Source organism: Ascidiella aspersa, chromosome 2 (assembly GCF_963924565.1).
Source record: "Ascidiella aspersa chromosome 2, kaAscAspe10.2, whole genome shotgun sequence".
Lineage (NCBI taxonomy): Eukaryota > Metazoa > Chordata > Ascidiacea > Phlebobranchia > Ascidiidae > Ascidiella > Ascidiella aspersa.
The window spans coordinates 16,036,903-16,054,869 of NC_139448.1; the positions used below are offsets into that span (position 1 = coordinate 16,036,903).

The 17,967-nt window shown below is 39.3% G+C and overlaps 1 protein-coding gene across 1 annotated transcript in view; it reads left to right on the forward strand.

Moving 5' to 3' along the window:
• LOC146163979 (dynein axonemal heavy chain 5-like) overlaps positions 1-17,967 on the forward strand; it is a 60,475-nt gene that overhangs the window by 24,377 nt on the left and 18,131 nt on the right. The window contains exons 39-66 of the mRNA XM_083382914.1: positions 269-441; positions 1,065-1,243; positions 1,587-1,774; positions 2,109-2,303; positions 2,700-2,942; positions 3,457-3,629; positions 3,971-4,097; positions 4,477-4,669; positions 5,335-5,453; positions 5,930-6,020; positions 6,421-6,529; positions 6,721-6,846; positions 7,734-7,845; positions 9,208-9,348; positions 9,540-9,662; positions 10,011-10,074; positions 10,518-10,717; positions 11,178-11,309; positions 12,183-12,323; positions 12,811-12,904; positions 13,226-13,374; positions 14,032-14,186; positions 14,589-14,742; positions 15,678-15,882; positions 16,368-16,498; positions 16,686-16,813; positions 17,019-17,169; positions 17,709-17,885. Of these exons, the coding sequence (XP_083239040.1) occupies positions 269-441; positions 1,065-1,243; positions 1,587-1,774; positions 2,109-2,303; positions 2,700-2,942; positions 3,457-3,629; positions 3,971-4,097; positions 4,477-4,669; positions 5,335-5,453; positions 5,930-6,020; positions 6,421-6,529; positions 6,721-6,846; positions 7,734-7,845; positions 9,208-9,348; positions 9,540-9,662; positions 10,011-10,074; positions 10,518-10,717; positions 11,178-11,309; positions 12,183-12,323; positions 12,811-12,904; positions 13,226-13,374; positions 14,032-14,186; positions 14,589-14,742; positions 15,678-15,882; positions 16,368-16,498; positions 16,686-16,813; positions 17,019-17,169; positions 17,709-17,885 (4,173 nt within the window). The remainder of the gene's footprint in view (positions 1-268; positions 442-1,064; positions 1,244-1,586; positions 1,775-2,108; positions 2,304-2,699; positions 2,943-3,456; positions 3,630-3,970; positions 4,098-4,476; positions 4,670-5,334; positions 5,454-5,929; positions 6,021-6,420; positions 6,530-6,720; positions 6,847-7,733; positions 7,846-9,207; positions 9,349-9,539; positions 9,663-10,010; positions 10,075-10,517; positions 10,718-11,177; positions 11,310-12,182; positions 12,324-12,810; positions 12,905-13,225; positions 13,375-14,031; positions 14,187-14,588; positions 14,743-15,677; positions 15,883-16,367; positions 16,499-16,685; positions 16,814-17,018; positions 17,170-17,708; positions 17,886-17,967) is intronic.

The window sequence follows — 17,967 nt, forward strand, 5'->3', positions numbered from 1 at the left end:
TTCTATTTTTGTATGTTCGTCCTCTTAGTAGTTCTATGAAGTTTTAGGCTTTATTAAGAATAACAACAAGTAGTGTATTAAGAATAACAACAAGTAGGCTTCAATACAATTATATAGTTTAATAATTGAAAAAACTACCGGTCTTGTTCGGTCGTCCTCATCGTGAAGGCGAAAACGCAACTTTGTGTTCCATGCTTATTCGATGCTGTTTTCAAGCGTTGCCCATCTGTAATAAAGAATAACGTGGTTTCGCCCCGCGTTTGTACAGGTGAAAATGCACATTAAGTCGCCGACCGACTTCGAATGGCTGAAGCAGTCGCGCTTCTACTACATCGAGGACGCCGACAAGTGCCAGATCTCCATCACCGACGTCAACTTCCTCTACTGCAACGAGTACACCGGCTGCAACGAGCGCCTCGTCATCACCCCGCTCACCGACAGGTGAAGATATATACGCGCTTTTTGAAACTTGCACAGACAAGTGTTTTTTTGTAACTTGGTCCAGACCAATAAAAAATCGTAGGGGATAAAGCTAACGGCCCCGTAACTCACTGCACAGTAATGTTTGAGGTCGCGAGTTCCAATCCCACTGCAAGTTAGCTTTTATAACCGCCAATACCTCACGAGCAAACAAATCTTTTTTGGCCAACTGATTTAGGTGACTAGCGAGGTAACCCGCTGTTCAACACGTTACATGCGTGGCCCGCAAGTAACAAACGTGGCCCCGCGTTGCCTTATTCTATAGTTAAATGCTTAGCTACATAGTTCATTTGTTTAGGTCAGTGTTCTCAACATTGTATGACTTGTGATCCTCCTTCCCCAGGCTCTCAATATTAAATGCCCTGTTATCTTACAGTAAAACACGTCACGGAACGTCACAAGGGAGAGTCTTTTAAAATAATATATGCTATAGTGAAACACGTAATATGTTCCGTGGCCTATAGGGAAACCGAGGGTCCCGGTTGAGAAACCCTGGTTTAGGTATACCGTTCTGTATTTAACAACTATTGTCTGGTTTAACTTTGATTTTTTTAAATAACTGAACACAATTTTTTGTGCGTCAGATGCTACATCACGCTTGCTCAGGCATTGGGCATGAGTTTAGGGGGTTCCCCGGCGGGACCGGCAGGCACCGGAAAGACGGAGACGGTGAAGGACATGGGCAAGTGCCTCGCCAAGTATGTGGTTGTCTTCAATTGCTCCGATCAGATGGACTACAGGGGACTGGGAAGGATTTATAAGGGTAGGTTTGCTGGTATTTTATACTTTTTTTTTTCACAGTGACACGCGGCATGCAAGAAGCACCAATCAAAGTTATGCAACATTTTTGTGTTTTTGTCATTTGTACATGGAGTTTGTCCCCACTTCTTAATTTTAGCATTCCGTAAATAGTTTTTTACATTTGCAGAAAATAATTAAAGTGTTACCAAGGGAACGTAAAATCAAGACTGTGAACAACTTCGTTTAAAAGTGAACGATAGTCGATACCGAAAGGCGATAGATCGCTAAAACCGTAAAAAATCAGTACAGGAGCTTCAAGATAATTCGCGAAAATACATCAGCTAAAACTGCACACTACCGCATAGGTCTGGCTCAGTCCGGATCCTGGGGATGCTTCGACGAGTTCAACCGCATCGAGCTTCCCGTGCTCTCTGTCGCCGCCCAGCAGATCGCCATCGTGCTCCAGTGCAAGAAGATGAACAAGCCCAGCTTCATCTTCACCGACGGCGACAGCGTGTCCATGGACCGCGAGTTCGGCATCTTCCTCACAATGGTAACGACGCCTTTTGTTTTTTTTGGCGGTTTTTTATGCTAGGTTTGGGTGAAGCAACTTTAAAAGATCGCACTTTTTCAGAAAGACGTCAAACACCTCGTTCTGTTACACTTTGTTTTATTAAAAATACGCTAAAAATAAATAACTATGAGCACATACATAACTACTGTGTGTTAACGTTTTTAAGACCGATATTTCTTATATACGCAGCATTATTTTGTATACGCAACCACTATGCAGTTGGAGGATGTTTATTTTTTTTAAATTGTGTACCTGAATAATTATTTTAGTGCTCTATTATTTTATCATTATACATACGTTTTCCTTTTTATAGAACCCGGGTTATGCGGGACGCCAGGAACTACCCGAGAACCTCAAAATAAACTTCCGCACCGTGGCGATGATGGTCCCGGATCGTGCCATTATCATCCGAGTGAAACTCGCTGCCTGCGGTTTCCTTGACAACATCATCCTCTCCAAGAAGTTCTACACCCTTTACAAGCTGTGTGAGGAACAGCTCTCCAAGCAGGTTTGTTCCGATGTATCAATTATAATTATCTTTAATTACCAAACCAGTGTAGTTTGATATTTGGCAATATTTCCGGAGAACAGACTCAATCAAAAAAGTAGGATAATAAACACGCCACATGAGATGGATAAATGGGAAATAGTGTCTCAAAGTCTTTTTATATGTATATGTAATATATCTCCAGAGATCTCTATAAATTTTCTGTTAGCTTGAGGTAGTTGGTCTTTTTGTATATTTTCTTTCCTCAGTGTAATAATATTCCGTAAATAAGCTTTTCAGATATTTTGATTAAAAATTGTTTTACTCCAAGAATACGTTGACAATTTAAATCACCCTTTAGCAACTAAATAAAAATAAAACGAACAGTCGAACAGCTTATACCTTTGTATTGCCCAGGTCCACTACGATTTCGGTCTGCGAAACATCCTCTCGGTTTTGCGAACACTCGGCGCAGTGAAGCGTGAAAACCCGAACGATCCCGAGTCGATGATCGTGATGCGAGGGCTCCGCGACATGAACCTCTCAAAGCTGGTGGACGAGGACGAACCCCTCTTCCTTTCCCTCATCAACGACCTCTTCCCAAGCATCCAGCTTGATAAAGCAGGATATCCGCAGCTGGAGGCGGCCATAGAGAAACAAGTGCGAATTTTTTTATAGTTGAAACAAATATTAACAGTTTGCATATTTAGAGGTGGTTCTCAAGCCTATCAAGCAATATATGGTGCTTTGATTCTTTTGTTTCCAAACCGAAATATAAAAGAAAAAAAAATGATTCAGCTGAATTCTAAAAGCTTTCTGCAAAGAAAAATCAGAAAATATGTTATATGGTCTCACAGTTTCTATAGCATCGATAGCTCATAAAAGTTTAGGCTAACTTCACAAAAGCACAACAAAGTATAACATTCGATAAACAGTAACCAGAACGCGAATATTCAGTTAGTTATTAATACTAGTAGAATTGCCAAACCATTATTAGCCATCCATAAGTAAACAGTAAACATACACATAAAAACAACTTTTATAGCGTGAACGCAAAATAACTTATTGCTAGTCAACCAATTACCTTTCTAGGCGAAATTGATTAACACAACTGGATTACTGAAATTTTTATTTCTTTTGACTTAATCCAAACATCAAATGTAATATTCCTAAGGTAAGCGACGCGGGACTTGTCTTCCATCCTTCCTGGGTGCTCAAGATCATCCAGTTGTTCGAGACGCAGCGCGTGAGACACGGCATGATGGTTCTCGGGCCCAGCGGTGCAGGCAAGACCAAGTGCATCTACACCCTCATGAAGGCAATGACCGATTGCGGAGAACCGCACAGGTTTAAAATGATTTCTATTTTTTTAAGCATTTTGCAATACTGGAGAACGAAATCTTTTTATATGCGACTAAAGCACAAAACAAGGCTATGAAAGACGTTTGCTGTTCAGAATAGAGAGTGTTATTTTATAGTAGAAAAAACATTTTTGTGCACATATGTTCATTGAATTACGTTTTCTCGTGAATAAGCGACAAACTCTCGGTGTCATATGGGGTGCGCGTCTTTTTACTGAACTAAACTATTCGATCATGATAACTAGCTAAAGGTTCTAACAACTACTTACGTCGTCAAGACAAAAATTATACCAATTTTGTATTTAATGGTGCTACTATAATGCACAGGGAAATGAGGATGAACCCGAAGGCCATCACTGCGCCTCAGATGTTTGGAACCCTAGACGTTTCCACGAACGATTGGACGGACGGCATCTTTTCGACCCTCTGGCGCCGCAGTCACAAAGCCAAAAAGGTAAATTAGTCATTTTTGTATTTATTTGTTTACACAAAACACGTGAATGTGACAGAATAATGAAATAGTATATAATTGATATAGCATAGTATGTGGCAAAACCACATACTTTATCATTTCATTAGCATATGGCAAATATCATATATTCGTACACTTCAAAAGACAGTAAAAGTACACCCCAAAAGCTTTTCACGACCATTTTTTCTTGTGTTGTTTTGTTGTGGTTGTTCACGTCTATCACTTTATTTCCGTAAACGTTTCTAAATACCTAAATTTGTTTTTAGAAGCAGGGTACAAATTGTTGTGGCATCCTATTGTTTTATGATTTTTAAATTGAAGTATTTTTTAATGGATTAAAATTGCCCATAAACATTTACAGGGCGAGCACATTTGGCTGGTGTTGGACGGGCCTGTTGATACTCTGTGGATCGAAAACCTCAACTCAGTTCTTGATGACAACAAGACGCTAACTTTGGCGAACGGGGATCGAATCCCGATGGCGCCCAACTGCAAGATTATCTTTGAACCACACAACGTAGACAACGCTTCGCCGGCCACTGTTTCAAGAAACGGTATTGCTCTAATTTTTCTTTGTCAAACGTGGTTTTATATGATAAAAAACGTCCATTAGGCAACCAATTAACTGTAAAGATAACCGTTCAAATAGCACAACTTGTCAAACTATTCCGTCAAATGACTTTGGCCTACATATTTTAGTGACTGCAGTTTTATCTGCTTCTGGTATGGTCCCGTAAAGGTACAATAACTCTACTCACATACAGACTTAGACAACTAGATTTATGTTAGCTTTTTAAAATTAGATTAGAAATAAAATTAGAAAATTTCAGTTTTCGTAAAATGGTGAATAAGTGTGTGTTAAGTTTTATGCCTTTTAGCGTATCAATACGCTTTTTAGACGGTAAATATTACCTACAAGTCGTTCCATCCAAATAGTTTTAATTCATAATCTTTGTTTTGACTGAGAGACTAAAAATGCCGTTGGAAAATCTGAATTAGATTAGTACTAAAATTAGAGCCCACAAGCAATTCACAAGTTAAATTAGAATTAGAATTAGCCGTATTTTGCTCTAATTCATTGAATTAGAAAACTAGAATTAGCTTGTTGTCCAAATCTGCTCATATAGCGCTTTCTCTTTGTAAGGTCTTTAATCGACAGTCGTTTGAAGGAAATTTATTTCATGGAACAGAGTAAATACGTGATTGTCTGTTATTTAAGGCATGGTGTTCATGTCGTCATCTGCTCTGGACTGGCGTCCTGTTTGTCAGGGCTGGCTCAAGACTATTCCTTCTCAGCAGGGCGACATACTTTGGGAATTGTTCGACAGCATATTTCAGGTAATCGCGCATTTTTATTAAACGCGACCACTAACGCCTAGGTGTATCATATAGTTGCAGTATGATGTTTATTTCCTAGTAAAGTTGCCAACCAAGAAATTACCATTCAATTGCTGTGAACCAAAAATTTCCCTATTGAGGTATAAAAATAACCTCCACAATGCTGTAACAAAAGTGAAAATTTAAAGACACGAACAGTTTCACTACTATACCTTACTAACTTTTCACAGGTTTGTTTGATAAAGCATTAATCACCTAAATCGCCATAACTCTAATTAAGCGAGAATAGTGGAGACAATTTTTTTTTGTTAGGCCTATGCTCTCGAAATTGCAGTTCTCCCCTCTAATCCTAAATAGTCCACGGTAAACCCGCAAAAACGTTCTTTCACCAGATACTTCGTTTTCTCACTGTCACTGCTTAACATTTTAAAATGACAGTAAAACCTATTCAACATGTATTTTTCCGCTTGGTGTAGGACTTGTACAACTTCGTTTCCACCAAGTTGGTTGCAAAAATGGAAGTATTGGAGTGCATGTACATCCGACAAGCAATGGACCTGCTACAAGGTATAGCAAAGTAAAAAAAACTCGAAGGAAGATGCCTATAAAAAGATTGCATTATATAAACTGTTGCATAATAATAATAATAATAAAATAAAGCTACTCTAGTAATTATAACTGTTAACCTATTTTTGGAAACTTGTTTAAATCGCCTTCGTCAGGGTGAATAACACCGAACGCTCCTAGTAATAATACTATATTTTCCGTGTTAAACTGTGATAAACTAATTTTGGCCAATTAAATAGGGAGCAGATGTTTCAGATGCTTTATTTACTTAATTTAAAAACTGTTCGAGTTAGTATCAGAACCACCATATCGGGCAAGTAGACTTCGTTCGACGCAATTAAAGAGTATCGACCGTTACCCAATGTAGTCTATTCAACAAAATTGTACTTTCGTTTCCAAGGTTTAATTCCTCGCGGCGACGAAAAAGCGCTCACGAAAAACCACCTGGCTCGCATCTTCATATTTTCGCTCATGTGGTCCCTCGGATCAATTCTCGAACTTGAACACAGGTGAGCCGGGTATTTCGGCATGCTTAACTGAATATTTATATTTTTCGGCATGCAGTTTTAAATATGCGATTGAACGTGATTTGTGGTGAATATATCACAGAACTATTTCAGCATGCCGTTTTTAGATATTCATGAACAGCGATGTTTTTTAACTTATGTGGGAGTTAACGAGAGTGTTTGCTTTTCTATAGGGAAATGCTTGGAGACTTCATGCGCAAGCACGAGTCGAAACTGCCTCTACCCACTGTGGAAGGCGAGGAGACGATCTTCGAGTATATGGTCAACGAGAAAGGTGAATGGGAACACTGGAAGAATCGGTAAGTATCCTGAAAAATAAGCTATTATTTTTTCCATTTTGTTGTTTTTAATTAATAAATACAAGCGAATACCCTAAAGCGGGGGTTCCTAAATTGAGGTCTGTGGACCCCTTGGGGGTACGTGAACTAGTTTTATGGGGTCCATAAGAGCCTAAAGAGTCCTTGTATTGTGGCGTATATTTATAACGTCATCTCTAAAAATGTCTTCCCTAACGTCGACCATGCAAAGCAACAAAAACTAGACGGGGGTGCGGTTGTTGTATATTTTGTCATGGGGTATATTTTCAGGGCTTCAGTGTGTTTATTTTTATTTTAAATTTAAAAATAATTTTATTTTTTAATATTTTTAATTAATTTCATTTTTTATTGATTTAACTTTTTATGTTTTTTTTTAATTTTTGTTTTTCAATTTTTTTTATTCTTTGATATTTGATATTTTGTATTGTATATTTTATATTCCATGTTTTATATTTTGTTGTGTTTTTTCCTTAAATTGTTTTTTCCTTAAAATCCGAGGGGTGCAGCCTCATAAACCTCGACATTGCCCCTTCATATCACTCTACGTCATGTCTGAAAATTTGTTCTACGATGTACACTTTTTCTATAAAGCTCCAGACAAAAATCGGTCTGAAACATTTTCGGACAAAAACAAGATATGTCCCGAAAATAAATTTTCGGCCCATATAATTCTATAGAGGTCCGCAGTAAAAAAAGTTTAAGAATCCCTACCCAAAGTCTGGACTACATTAAATTAGGTTGACAGAAAACTCGGATTAATTTTACACTCACATAAGGCATCAAGTGTCATCGTTTCTTCGTAATTCAGAAGTGCTTTTAAAATAACAATGTAATCGCAGTTAACTGCAACGTGTGCCTTTTACTTCAAGGGTCCCTGTATATGAGTACCCGAAAGACTCGACTCCCGATTATCTTTCCATCCTTGTGCCCAACGTAGACAACGTTCGTACCGACTTCCTGCTGGGTACAATCATGAAACAGGTAACATATGGGTAGGGATGCTCAAAGTAGAATATCGAATCCTTGGATTCGAATCCAGATGGGATTCGAATCCAATTCTGCCATTTATTTCGGGTAATTGGAACCGATATAATTTAATGTTTTACCGCGGATTGTTGCGCCTAATTGCACAAACGCGTGTGGTAAGTTGGCCTGTCGCCGCGGCGACCAATTTACAGTGCTTGCTTTAAATGTAACCTGGTAGTGCAGTGTCAGCGTTTTTTCGGGCGACCAATTACCGCGTCTCGCGATAACGTTCGTCTAATAATTAAGTGTCAATCAAGCGTTATTGGGCGAGCGGCTAACGTGTAATGTCAGGTGTGGAGTTCGCAATTTCCCTAAATGCGTTAAGTTGCAAGAGTAACATAGCGTTGCAAAACGTGCTGGCCGTCCACAAAATGCGCTATGGGGTTACTTCAGGTCAACTTTAGGCCAATATTCAGGGAAGTTATGCAGTTATGCACAACGTAATTGTCAAGAATTCGTTATGTCAATAATAACTTTGTATTCTTTGCAGTACATCATTTGACTGCATAACAGATCATGTTAGTCAAAAAAGAAGCAATAAGACTTAACAATGCTTTCAAAATCAGGACCGAATTGCTTAAGACTTCTATGTGGAGTGTTGCATTTTCTCACTATTGGCAAAAATATAAGTTTTGGACACAACCTGGACAGTTGACATATTACAGTTTACAGAACGGCTTCAGATGACAGTTGTTAAGAATGTTAAACATATGAGAGAGTTTTTTAATTATAATGTACACATGTTAGAAAATTGTTTGGGCGATTTATTGCTGTGATTGTGGGCCCTGTAGGGTAGATTAAGATTAATCCCTTCCCCAAACAAAATCGAGGTTAAATAATTTGATAAAAATATACTAGGATTCGCTATTCTGGATTCGTTATTCTAGATTCGAAACCTATTATTCTAGAATACCTCGGGATTCTACTTTGAACATCCCTACATATGGGTTTGAATTTTGCTCCATTTGAAGAGAACTGCTAATGTATTTTACCCTATTAAAGCTTAAAACTTTAAAGGTTAGGCAAAATAAGCTTTGTTTTATAGCGTTTGAAATACATTTGTTTTAAAAAATGCAATTTTAGACTATATACGGAAAATTTTGCAAACTAAGTAAGTAATGAAACAAAGTACTGAACACAACTTGAATACATTTTACTTGGTCACTCCATAGGCAATACTTTCGCTTTATGGTCTCTTAATCTACCATTTTCGTTGTAGTTGGTAAATGTGCTGCTATTGGCCAAAACAAACTGCCAACAGATGGCAAACAATATTGAAGTGTAAATACTTAACTATTATACGTTCGTTGTGCGCAGGAAAAGTCAGTGCTTCTGATTGGCGAGCAAGGCACGGCCAAGACAGTAATGATTAAAGGCTACGCGAGCAAATCCGACCCTGAGGTTCACCTCACCAAGGCTCTTAATTTTAGTAGCGCCACGACACCTAATATGTTCCAGGTAAACTTAGAGAATGCTATGTCTTTTTATTATATTGGATCTCCCAGAATACTTTATAATGCTATTTCTTGAATTAATCGCGTTTATTAAATATTCACTAAAATACAAGGTATATATCACAGGTAGCATAATAATTAATGTAAAGTCTATACCGATATTTATATTTGCTTTTACCTCGCGGTTTTGTACAGCGTACAATTGAGAGCTACGTGGACAAACGCGTTGGAACCACGTACGGTCCCCCGGCTGGCAAAAAGATGACTGTGTTTATTGATGACATCAACATGCCAACAATCAACGAATGGGGAGATCAGGTAAGAAACCAGTTGTTTTTTGAACTACGAAGTAAACCAAGCCTCAATTGTAACAAAACCTGCTAGCAAATTCGGCACCCTTTTTTTGAAAAAGGGTGTCGAGTAAATTGTCACTAAAACGGCGAGTGCATTGTTATTAGATATCGCGGCTGCTCATATTAAAGTTTGGTTCCGTTATGGTAAAATACTTTTACAAATATATTTCCATTATGATACTATGTTCTGATGTAGTTTTACGACGTTGTGTATGATTTGGCAAAGAGTAACCTATATCGGCCACTGGCAGCTTTAAATTTTACTTTGCTCACCTTTGCTGAGACTATGAATCTTTTACATATGTTCTTGCAGATAACAAATGAAATTGTCCGGCAGTTGCTGGAAAATAAGGGATTCTACAGCTTGGACAAGCCAGGTAAAGCATTTCATTTCCATTAGTGCAATCACAGCAATCGTTTAAACGTGCGATGAAGTCCCACAGAAACAGAGTTTATCTCTGTTTAGGTCAGCATTCAATGGGGAGACGTTTACCAAACAGTCAAATTCTGTTTAACTCAGTGATTCTCAAACTGTGTGCCGCAGCTATGGGGAACGATTATCAAGTTATAGTGTTCTTCTTTTGTAGGAAGGTGTCACGAACATTTTTCAATTTTTTCTGTTGTGCCACAAGCCAAAAATTTTACTGGTTTACTTGTCACAACGTTCGATCAAGTTAACGCAAAAATTATTGTTAATTGAACAACCGCAAAACTTGTCACAAACCGCTTGCGTTTCTGACCTCTACTCCAGTCATTTCACGAACCCTTATACGGTAATAAGCCGCACCTTGTTCACCCTCATCTTGCTCTCACTTGACAGGCGACTTCACCAACATCGCCGACATCCAGGTTGTGGCGGCCATGATCCATCCCGGAGGCGGTAGAAACGACATCCCGCAGCGGATGAAGCGTCAGTTCTGCATCTTTAACTGCACCCTTCCCTCTAACGCCTCCATCGATAAGATCTTCTCTACCATCGCCACCGGATACTTCTGCAAGGAGCGCAAGTTCCCCAAACCTGTAATATATGTTTGGGTGTTTGTTAGTTTTGTATATTCGCAAGTCAAAACCGTCTGCTCAAACTAATGCAAAAATTTCACGGGCGAGAATCCATCTAAAAATTATAGTTATCTGATTGACAAGAGTATATGTAAATCCGTGTTTAATTTGTTTCCATTTCTCCTTGTTTAAATATCGTAATCAAAAATGGTTATATTACCGAAGGGAATTACTTAATATCGGAAGTTGAGATTTGACAGGAATACAAAAAGGTATGATTCGAGACTAAAATCGCAAACGCTTGTTATCGTTCAACTACTTTTAGTATTTTCTATGCTGTTCCACTGTGAAATCAATATTTTGGGTATAAATAGCAGTTTATTCGGCAAACTTAAACAATACCACGGTGACTCGACAAGGAGAAGTATTTGATTTTTCAAATGAAAGTTTGTCCCATTTGTGAAAAAACGTTGTGTGACAGGTTATAGACATGGTTGGAAAACTGGTTCCTCTCACAAGAAGCTTGTGGCAAAAGACGAAAGTGAAAATGCTGCCGACACCCGCCAAATTTCACTACATTTTCAACTTGCGTGATTTGAGCAGAATCTGGCAGGTAATGGTTTAAAAGAAGGTCTATAAGGTATTCTATTCGGGTTAAATGCATCGTAACGTTTTTTTATAGCGGGGGCGGGCAACATACGGCCCGCGATGGGATTTTGAGCGGCCCGCAGACAGTTTCCGGTCTTACATGATAATGTGGAAAAAAAGTTTCCGGTCTTACATGATAATGTGGAAAATGTCATAAACCCGTCGGAATAAAACCTATATGACCAGAATCAGGCCTAAACAACACTAACACCAAACCCCACCCCTAAGTACATCACTAACTTCCCTAATTTCCAACCCTAACCCATTTCCTAACCCTATCCATTACCCACCAATAACCCTGAACTGGACCAGAAAATCAGGTGCCACAACAGCGGCGCCATAACGCCCTGCAAACTAGGGAGTACAAAATTCGACACCAAAACGGTCTATGCCATACCCATACAGAGTTGCAGGCCTTATTTTGACCGTTTTCCCACGGCCAAAAATAGGCCTTTTACCAAGTAACGTAAAGTTGCAAATTTAACAAGGATTGGATGCCCAAGTACTTTTTCACTCAAGTCGGCAAGAAAGCAGTATGTTTGCTATACAGTGTACAATGAAAGTGTTTCCGCGTTGAAAGAGTACCGGTACACCATTAGCCGCCAATATGCGAAAAAAACATGTAGACTTTGGCAGTACAATTAATATATCGATCAGCAATCCGGCCCGCCAAGTTCTACATTTTCCATACCAGGCCCGCCGAATGGAGAAGTTGCCCGCACCTGCTTTATAGGGGCTAGACTATTTTACTGTTTATAACACAAAAAAACTCGTTGACAAACCTGTGCATATAATGTATTGCGAGCTACGCAGAGACAAATATGTTTTCTATTACCAGGGCATACTGATAATCGACAGCGAAATCGGTAATTCGGTTGAGGTGTTGCTGGGATTGTGGAAGCACGAATGCCAGCGCGTGATCGCCGATCGTTTCATCAATATGCCGGACAAGGACTGGTTTGACGAAAATCTTAACCAGGTAAAAACGGCAGATGTGTCGCATCTAAGGTTAACATTCCCCACCGGGATCTTTGTTGAAGGCTACTATATGTCAGTAGCACCTACTATTAAAGGGTACTCTACCCTTAGACTCATATTTTTGCTATTTCTCTTCATATGTCATTGTCAACCAGAGACTATTAACAATTTATAGGACTTCGGTGTAATTAAAGTTATATAGTACACTATCTTACTAAACTTAATTAAAACTAACGACATTATTGAGTTATTGTTATTGTTCTTTTCCTGAAAACTGATGCGTTACTCGCTGTAAATGGTGTCACGACATAAAGTATTCTTCAGTTGTAAAACTGCCACCTGATTCTCGTTATATCAATAATATTATCAATACAAACAAATTCAATACAGGTGAATTGTGTTATTTGGGTTAACAATGCACCAACGGCCAGTTATACTTTCTTAAAGCCGTTCAGGACTCTATTTTACCCAAAATACTTTTTCTGTAGGTGGTGCTTGAGGAATTCGGAGAGGAGGTGGCTCACCAAATGGCGGCCGAACCTTTCTTTGTCGATTACCTGCGCGACGCACCCGAACTAACAGGTTTCAATCAAGCCTGATACTTCCAGCAATGAAAATCATAAGAACAAAAGTCTTTAAACGTAGCTTGATAATAAATTGCAAAACGAAAAAGGTCATCATCTTAGAAAAGACGACACGAGCTTGTATCATCTTCAGTTAATGTAAATGTCCTCACATTAACTGAAGATGATACAAGCTCGTCTCGAATAGCTTTAATCAAGATGATGTCGATCTACTCGACCGTTTTGGTTTTGCAATTTGTTATCAAGCTACATTACAGATCCGTGCATCTTTACATATAAATGTTGCAATTTGCATAGCACTCTCGTTTTTCGTTTACAGGCGACGAACCGGACGATTTTGAGCCCGACGCTCCGAAAATCTACGAACCTGTCCAACAACTGAAGGAGATGGAGGATCGATTAAACAACTTCCTCGAGCAGTACAATGAGACCGTTAGAGGAGGAAAGATGGATCTCGTCTTCTTTAAGGTAGTCGCGTTTATGTTTTGCGATGAAAACTAAAATACATTTAGAAACTATACTTTTAAGCGATATCTATGTCATTTTGATTTGCTACTCGCACAACTTATTGTATCGTTGTGGTTCTCTTATAAGACACTGTTAAAATACAAAGGAGTCAAGGTTGTCGTATTTTATGTAATACTCTCGGTGCATATTTTTACGCGATTACGTTTCTCAAGATAGCTCGAAAGTTTACAGCGTTAAAAACGAAGATACCAAATACGAAGGGTTTGCTTGTAAATTAGCTGCGATAACCATCTAACTCAGGGGGTTCCTAAACTGGGGTCCATGAACCCCTTGAGGGTCCGTGAACTAATTTTAAGGGGTCAATGAAGTCCAAATTGAAATACTAGTGTATATTTAGGAAGTACTTAATTTTTCAAAGAAATAAGTTTAATTAAAAATAAAACGTTTTCGCAATGTATTTAGACTTTATTTTATCATCAGCAAATTTCTATTTTATCATAAGTCTATTTGTATTGTGACGTCAGTTAATGACGTTATCTCTCAATATAATATTTCTCGCCTACCGTGGTCCACGCGAAGCCAAAAAAACATTTAGGGGTCCGCGGTAAAAAAGTTTAAGAACCCCTGATCTAACTGCTTTAATGATATTACTCGAAGGACGCAATGGTTCACTTGATGCGCATCTCTCGTATCATTCGGACGCCACGTGGCAACGCGCTATTGGTCGGTGTTGGCGGTTCGGGAAAGCAGTCGCTTACAAGACTCGCCTCGTTCATTGCCGGTTACAAGATATTCCAAATCACTCTCAGCAGGTGAGTGCTGATCAATATCTCCCTGTGTTGCGCGTCAACGCTTCGGTGTATGTTAAAGGTTTTACATAATTTTGTTAAAATCAGTGCATCGCGAATCATCCAAATGAAGTTTTCGAATTATATGTAAACGTACGAGACTTTAATTGTTCTGGACGAGCGTCAGTTTCAGTTGCTATTGCTAAGGTTGTTTATAAAGCTACTTACCATTTGATTTAATATCTAAAAAATAAGGGTCTTAATGAGAAAAGTAAAGAGTCTTTCTTTTTATGAAAGTTGTTAATTAAACGCCATTAAAAATTAAGTCTTATTTTCGATTGATTTACGGCCAACGGTCTCGAAACAGCGCAAAATCAGCATCTTGGTATCAACGTTTGTTACTGCAACGCTCTATGTTCATCCTAGAACTTACAATGCGACTAACCTGCTTGAGGACCTCAAGATTCTCTACAAGATGGCGGGCAAAGACGGGCAGGGAGTTACCTTCATCTTCACCGACAACGAGATCAAGGACGAGGGATTCCTTGAGTACATGAACAACGTGCTCGCCTCTGGAGAGGTGTGGCTTGCTCCCTTGTAACACTTTGACTCTTTTAAATTCACGCCAAGGTCCAGTAAATACGACTGAGTGAGGATTGATGTTCAATCAAAATTTGCTTCCGGCAAGTTTCTACGAACCAGCACTAGCCGGCCGAAATAACATTAGACAATTTTTTTTTACCAAGTGCGACACAAGGACACACGCTTGTTTAATTGCGCTGTTAAACATGCATTGTTAGTGATGCACGCAAAAATTCAGGCCATTTAACACAATTTGACGCAGATTAACAAACTGAGTTCAGTAGGTCCAACCACTACAATCAATTTTTGCTGGAGGGCACTCGCCAGTCTGATGAGTTGCAAGCATCACTCGCCCTGAGCGAACTGCACTCGAATTAAGCAGCGGGCGAGTGCAAAATCTTAACTCTGTGATCGTAATTTTACTCCAAAAATATTTTTGGAAAACAAACAAAATACGTTTTGCACAGTATTCTTTCGGTTCCATTAAAAGTTGAGTTCTAACCACCCAACTTTAAAATTAGGGCCATTTTCTACTGGAGCAACACGCTTCTAAATTCAAGGCATGCGAACTCACGTTTTTGGCAAGTCAGGTCAAATATAAGTGTCCAGCAGAACTACGCATATTAATTGAATTTGCACGCTTCACCTGAATCAAAAGGCAGTTTGATAGTAAGTTGCAAAGCCAAAAAGGTCGAGTAGATCGTCATTATCTTGATTAAGACGTTTCGATGCGAGAGTTAAGATGATACAACCTCGTATCGAAACGTCTTAATCAAGGTGATGTCGATCCACTCTACCTTTTTGGCTTTGCAAATTATTATCAAGCTACATTACAGATTCGTGCATAATGTACCCGAGTAAAAAGCAGTTGTTTAGTAAAAAGTATTTTTCCGTTCATAGTCACGATATCGCAATGCTTTCCTTACTTCTTAGGTCTCGAATCTGTTTGCACGCGACGAAATCGACGAGATAAACATGGAGCTCATCCCGGTGATGAAGAAGGAGTACCCCAAGCGTCCCCCCACCCCCGAGAACCTCTACGAATACTTCCTGTCTCGGGCGCGATCCAACCTCCACGTGGTCCTATGCTTTTCGCCGGTTGGGGAGAAGTTCAGGGGCAGGTCGCTTAAGTTTCCAGGTAAGTGATATTTTCGCGAACGTTTTTAAAAGTCGTTTAATCGTTGTATGCTGCACGGTTGAAACGAGATATGTGTTATTTTGTTTGTCGACTTACGTGTTATTGAATAGTGACGTTTTGTCTTTTTTTGTATTGTGCAAGGCCGATCAGGAACGACAAACAAATTGTATACATCACCAGTAAAGGCTGGCGCAATCTTACATTTAACGTTACAAGAATAAAAAAAAACTTTATTGAACAACATACTTGAGTATACTATGTACGAATCTGTAATGTGTCTTGATAATGAATTGCAAAGCCAAAAAGGTCAAGCATATTGACAACACCTAGATTAAGACGTTTCGATACGAGCTTGTATCATAACATTACCTGAATATGATACAAGCTCGCATCGAAACGTCTTATTTAAGACGATATCGATCTACTCGACCTTTTGGCTTTGCAATTCATTATTAAATAACATAATTTTTAACTTTATGGCTTAGGGCTCTTTTCTGGTTGTACGATGGACTGGTTCCTTAGATGGCCACGAGAGGCGCTGATACAAGTGGCGCAACATTTTCTGTCCTCTTACGACATCAAGTGTACCGACGAAACCAAGTCGATGATGGTCCAGGTAGGAAAATGCGGTCGTTTAATACAAACGTATTGGACTCGAAAGCATTATAGCTGTTTCAAAAGTAATAACCACAGGCAAATTGCATGATCTGTTTGCAAAACAAGAATGATCATGTTAAACATACAATCTTCGGTTCACATTTTTTAATCTTCGAAAATAAATTATTCCTTTACTTTGCACACAGGTCATGGGTTCCGTTCAGGATCTTGTTTCGGAAAAGTGCGTCGAATATTTCGATCGTTTCCGCCGTTCGTGCCACGTCACACCCAAGTCCTACTTGTCCTTCATTACGGGATACAAGTCAATTTATGGGTAAGAAAGCTATCGTATGTGATTTGCTTAGTAGTGTAGCCAAATTGTGCCGTTTGTTTGTAACTAAACGTGGTTCGAGCAGCCTAAACTCGCTTGCACTTTTCGAACGACGAATGAATATATTGCCTGTACGGGCATTAAACTAAGTTTGGGTATTCTACTTGACAAAGCCTTGGGCATTACGTCAATTCAAAAACTTTTTTAGGCTTAAACTTGGCGAGATCGGCGTCCTTGCGGAAAGGATGAAGACCGGCTTGGACAAGCTTGTGGAGGCCGAGAAGTCGGTCAGCGCCTTGTCCCTGGAACTGGCTGTCAAGGAGAAGGACCTGGAAGTAGCGTCAAAAGAAGCCGATGAGGTTTGTTCCAAATTCGTGTTAAAATGCAATTAGGCTTAATTCATCAGAGTTTGCTGCTACTTACGCACGACCTCGCTCAAGAACAACGCGTGTTTTAAGTATTTTAGGTTTTATGTCGTCACGTTGTGACGTAACTTTATGACATTTTTCATAAAAATTGTCATGCTTCCCCTTAAACAAAAATCCTAGATCCGCCCTGGCTATAACTAAAATGCGTTTCGCCCCGCACATGTGTTATATCGTGCATAAAAAAAGCACATGGAAAATTTTTTTGTAACAGATCTGAAATTCTTTGCATACCGATCACAATCAAGTTTGGGTACAAAACGGTTTTCGCATTACACAAGCATCGTACCAAAGGCAATGCCAAAGATAATCCAAATATTAATAACCATATTGGAGTTGTATAGTATCGCTTTGCGGATATCGTTTTTGCAGTGAGCGCAATAATTCCAAATTGAATAAGATCTGTTTCGGTCCCTGTGCTTTTATATTACACCTATATAGTTCCTTAACTGAGTTTCGCATCCGTCACAAAGGTGCTCAAGATCGTCACTGAGAAGGCGAGCGCGGCCGAGAAGGTCAAGGCCGAGGTGCAGAAGGTCAAGGACAAGGCCCAGGCCATTGTGGACGCCATCAACAAGGACAAGGGGGTCGCTCAGGCGAAACTGGCCGCGGCCAAACCGGCACTCGAAAAGGCCGAAGCGGCTCTACAGGTGTGTTGTTAATGGAAAAAGGTTTTCGAAATTTTTGTGATATAGATTGTAAACGATAAAGATTTTTCAATTTTTTTATAGC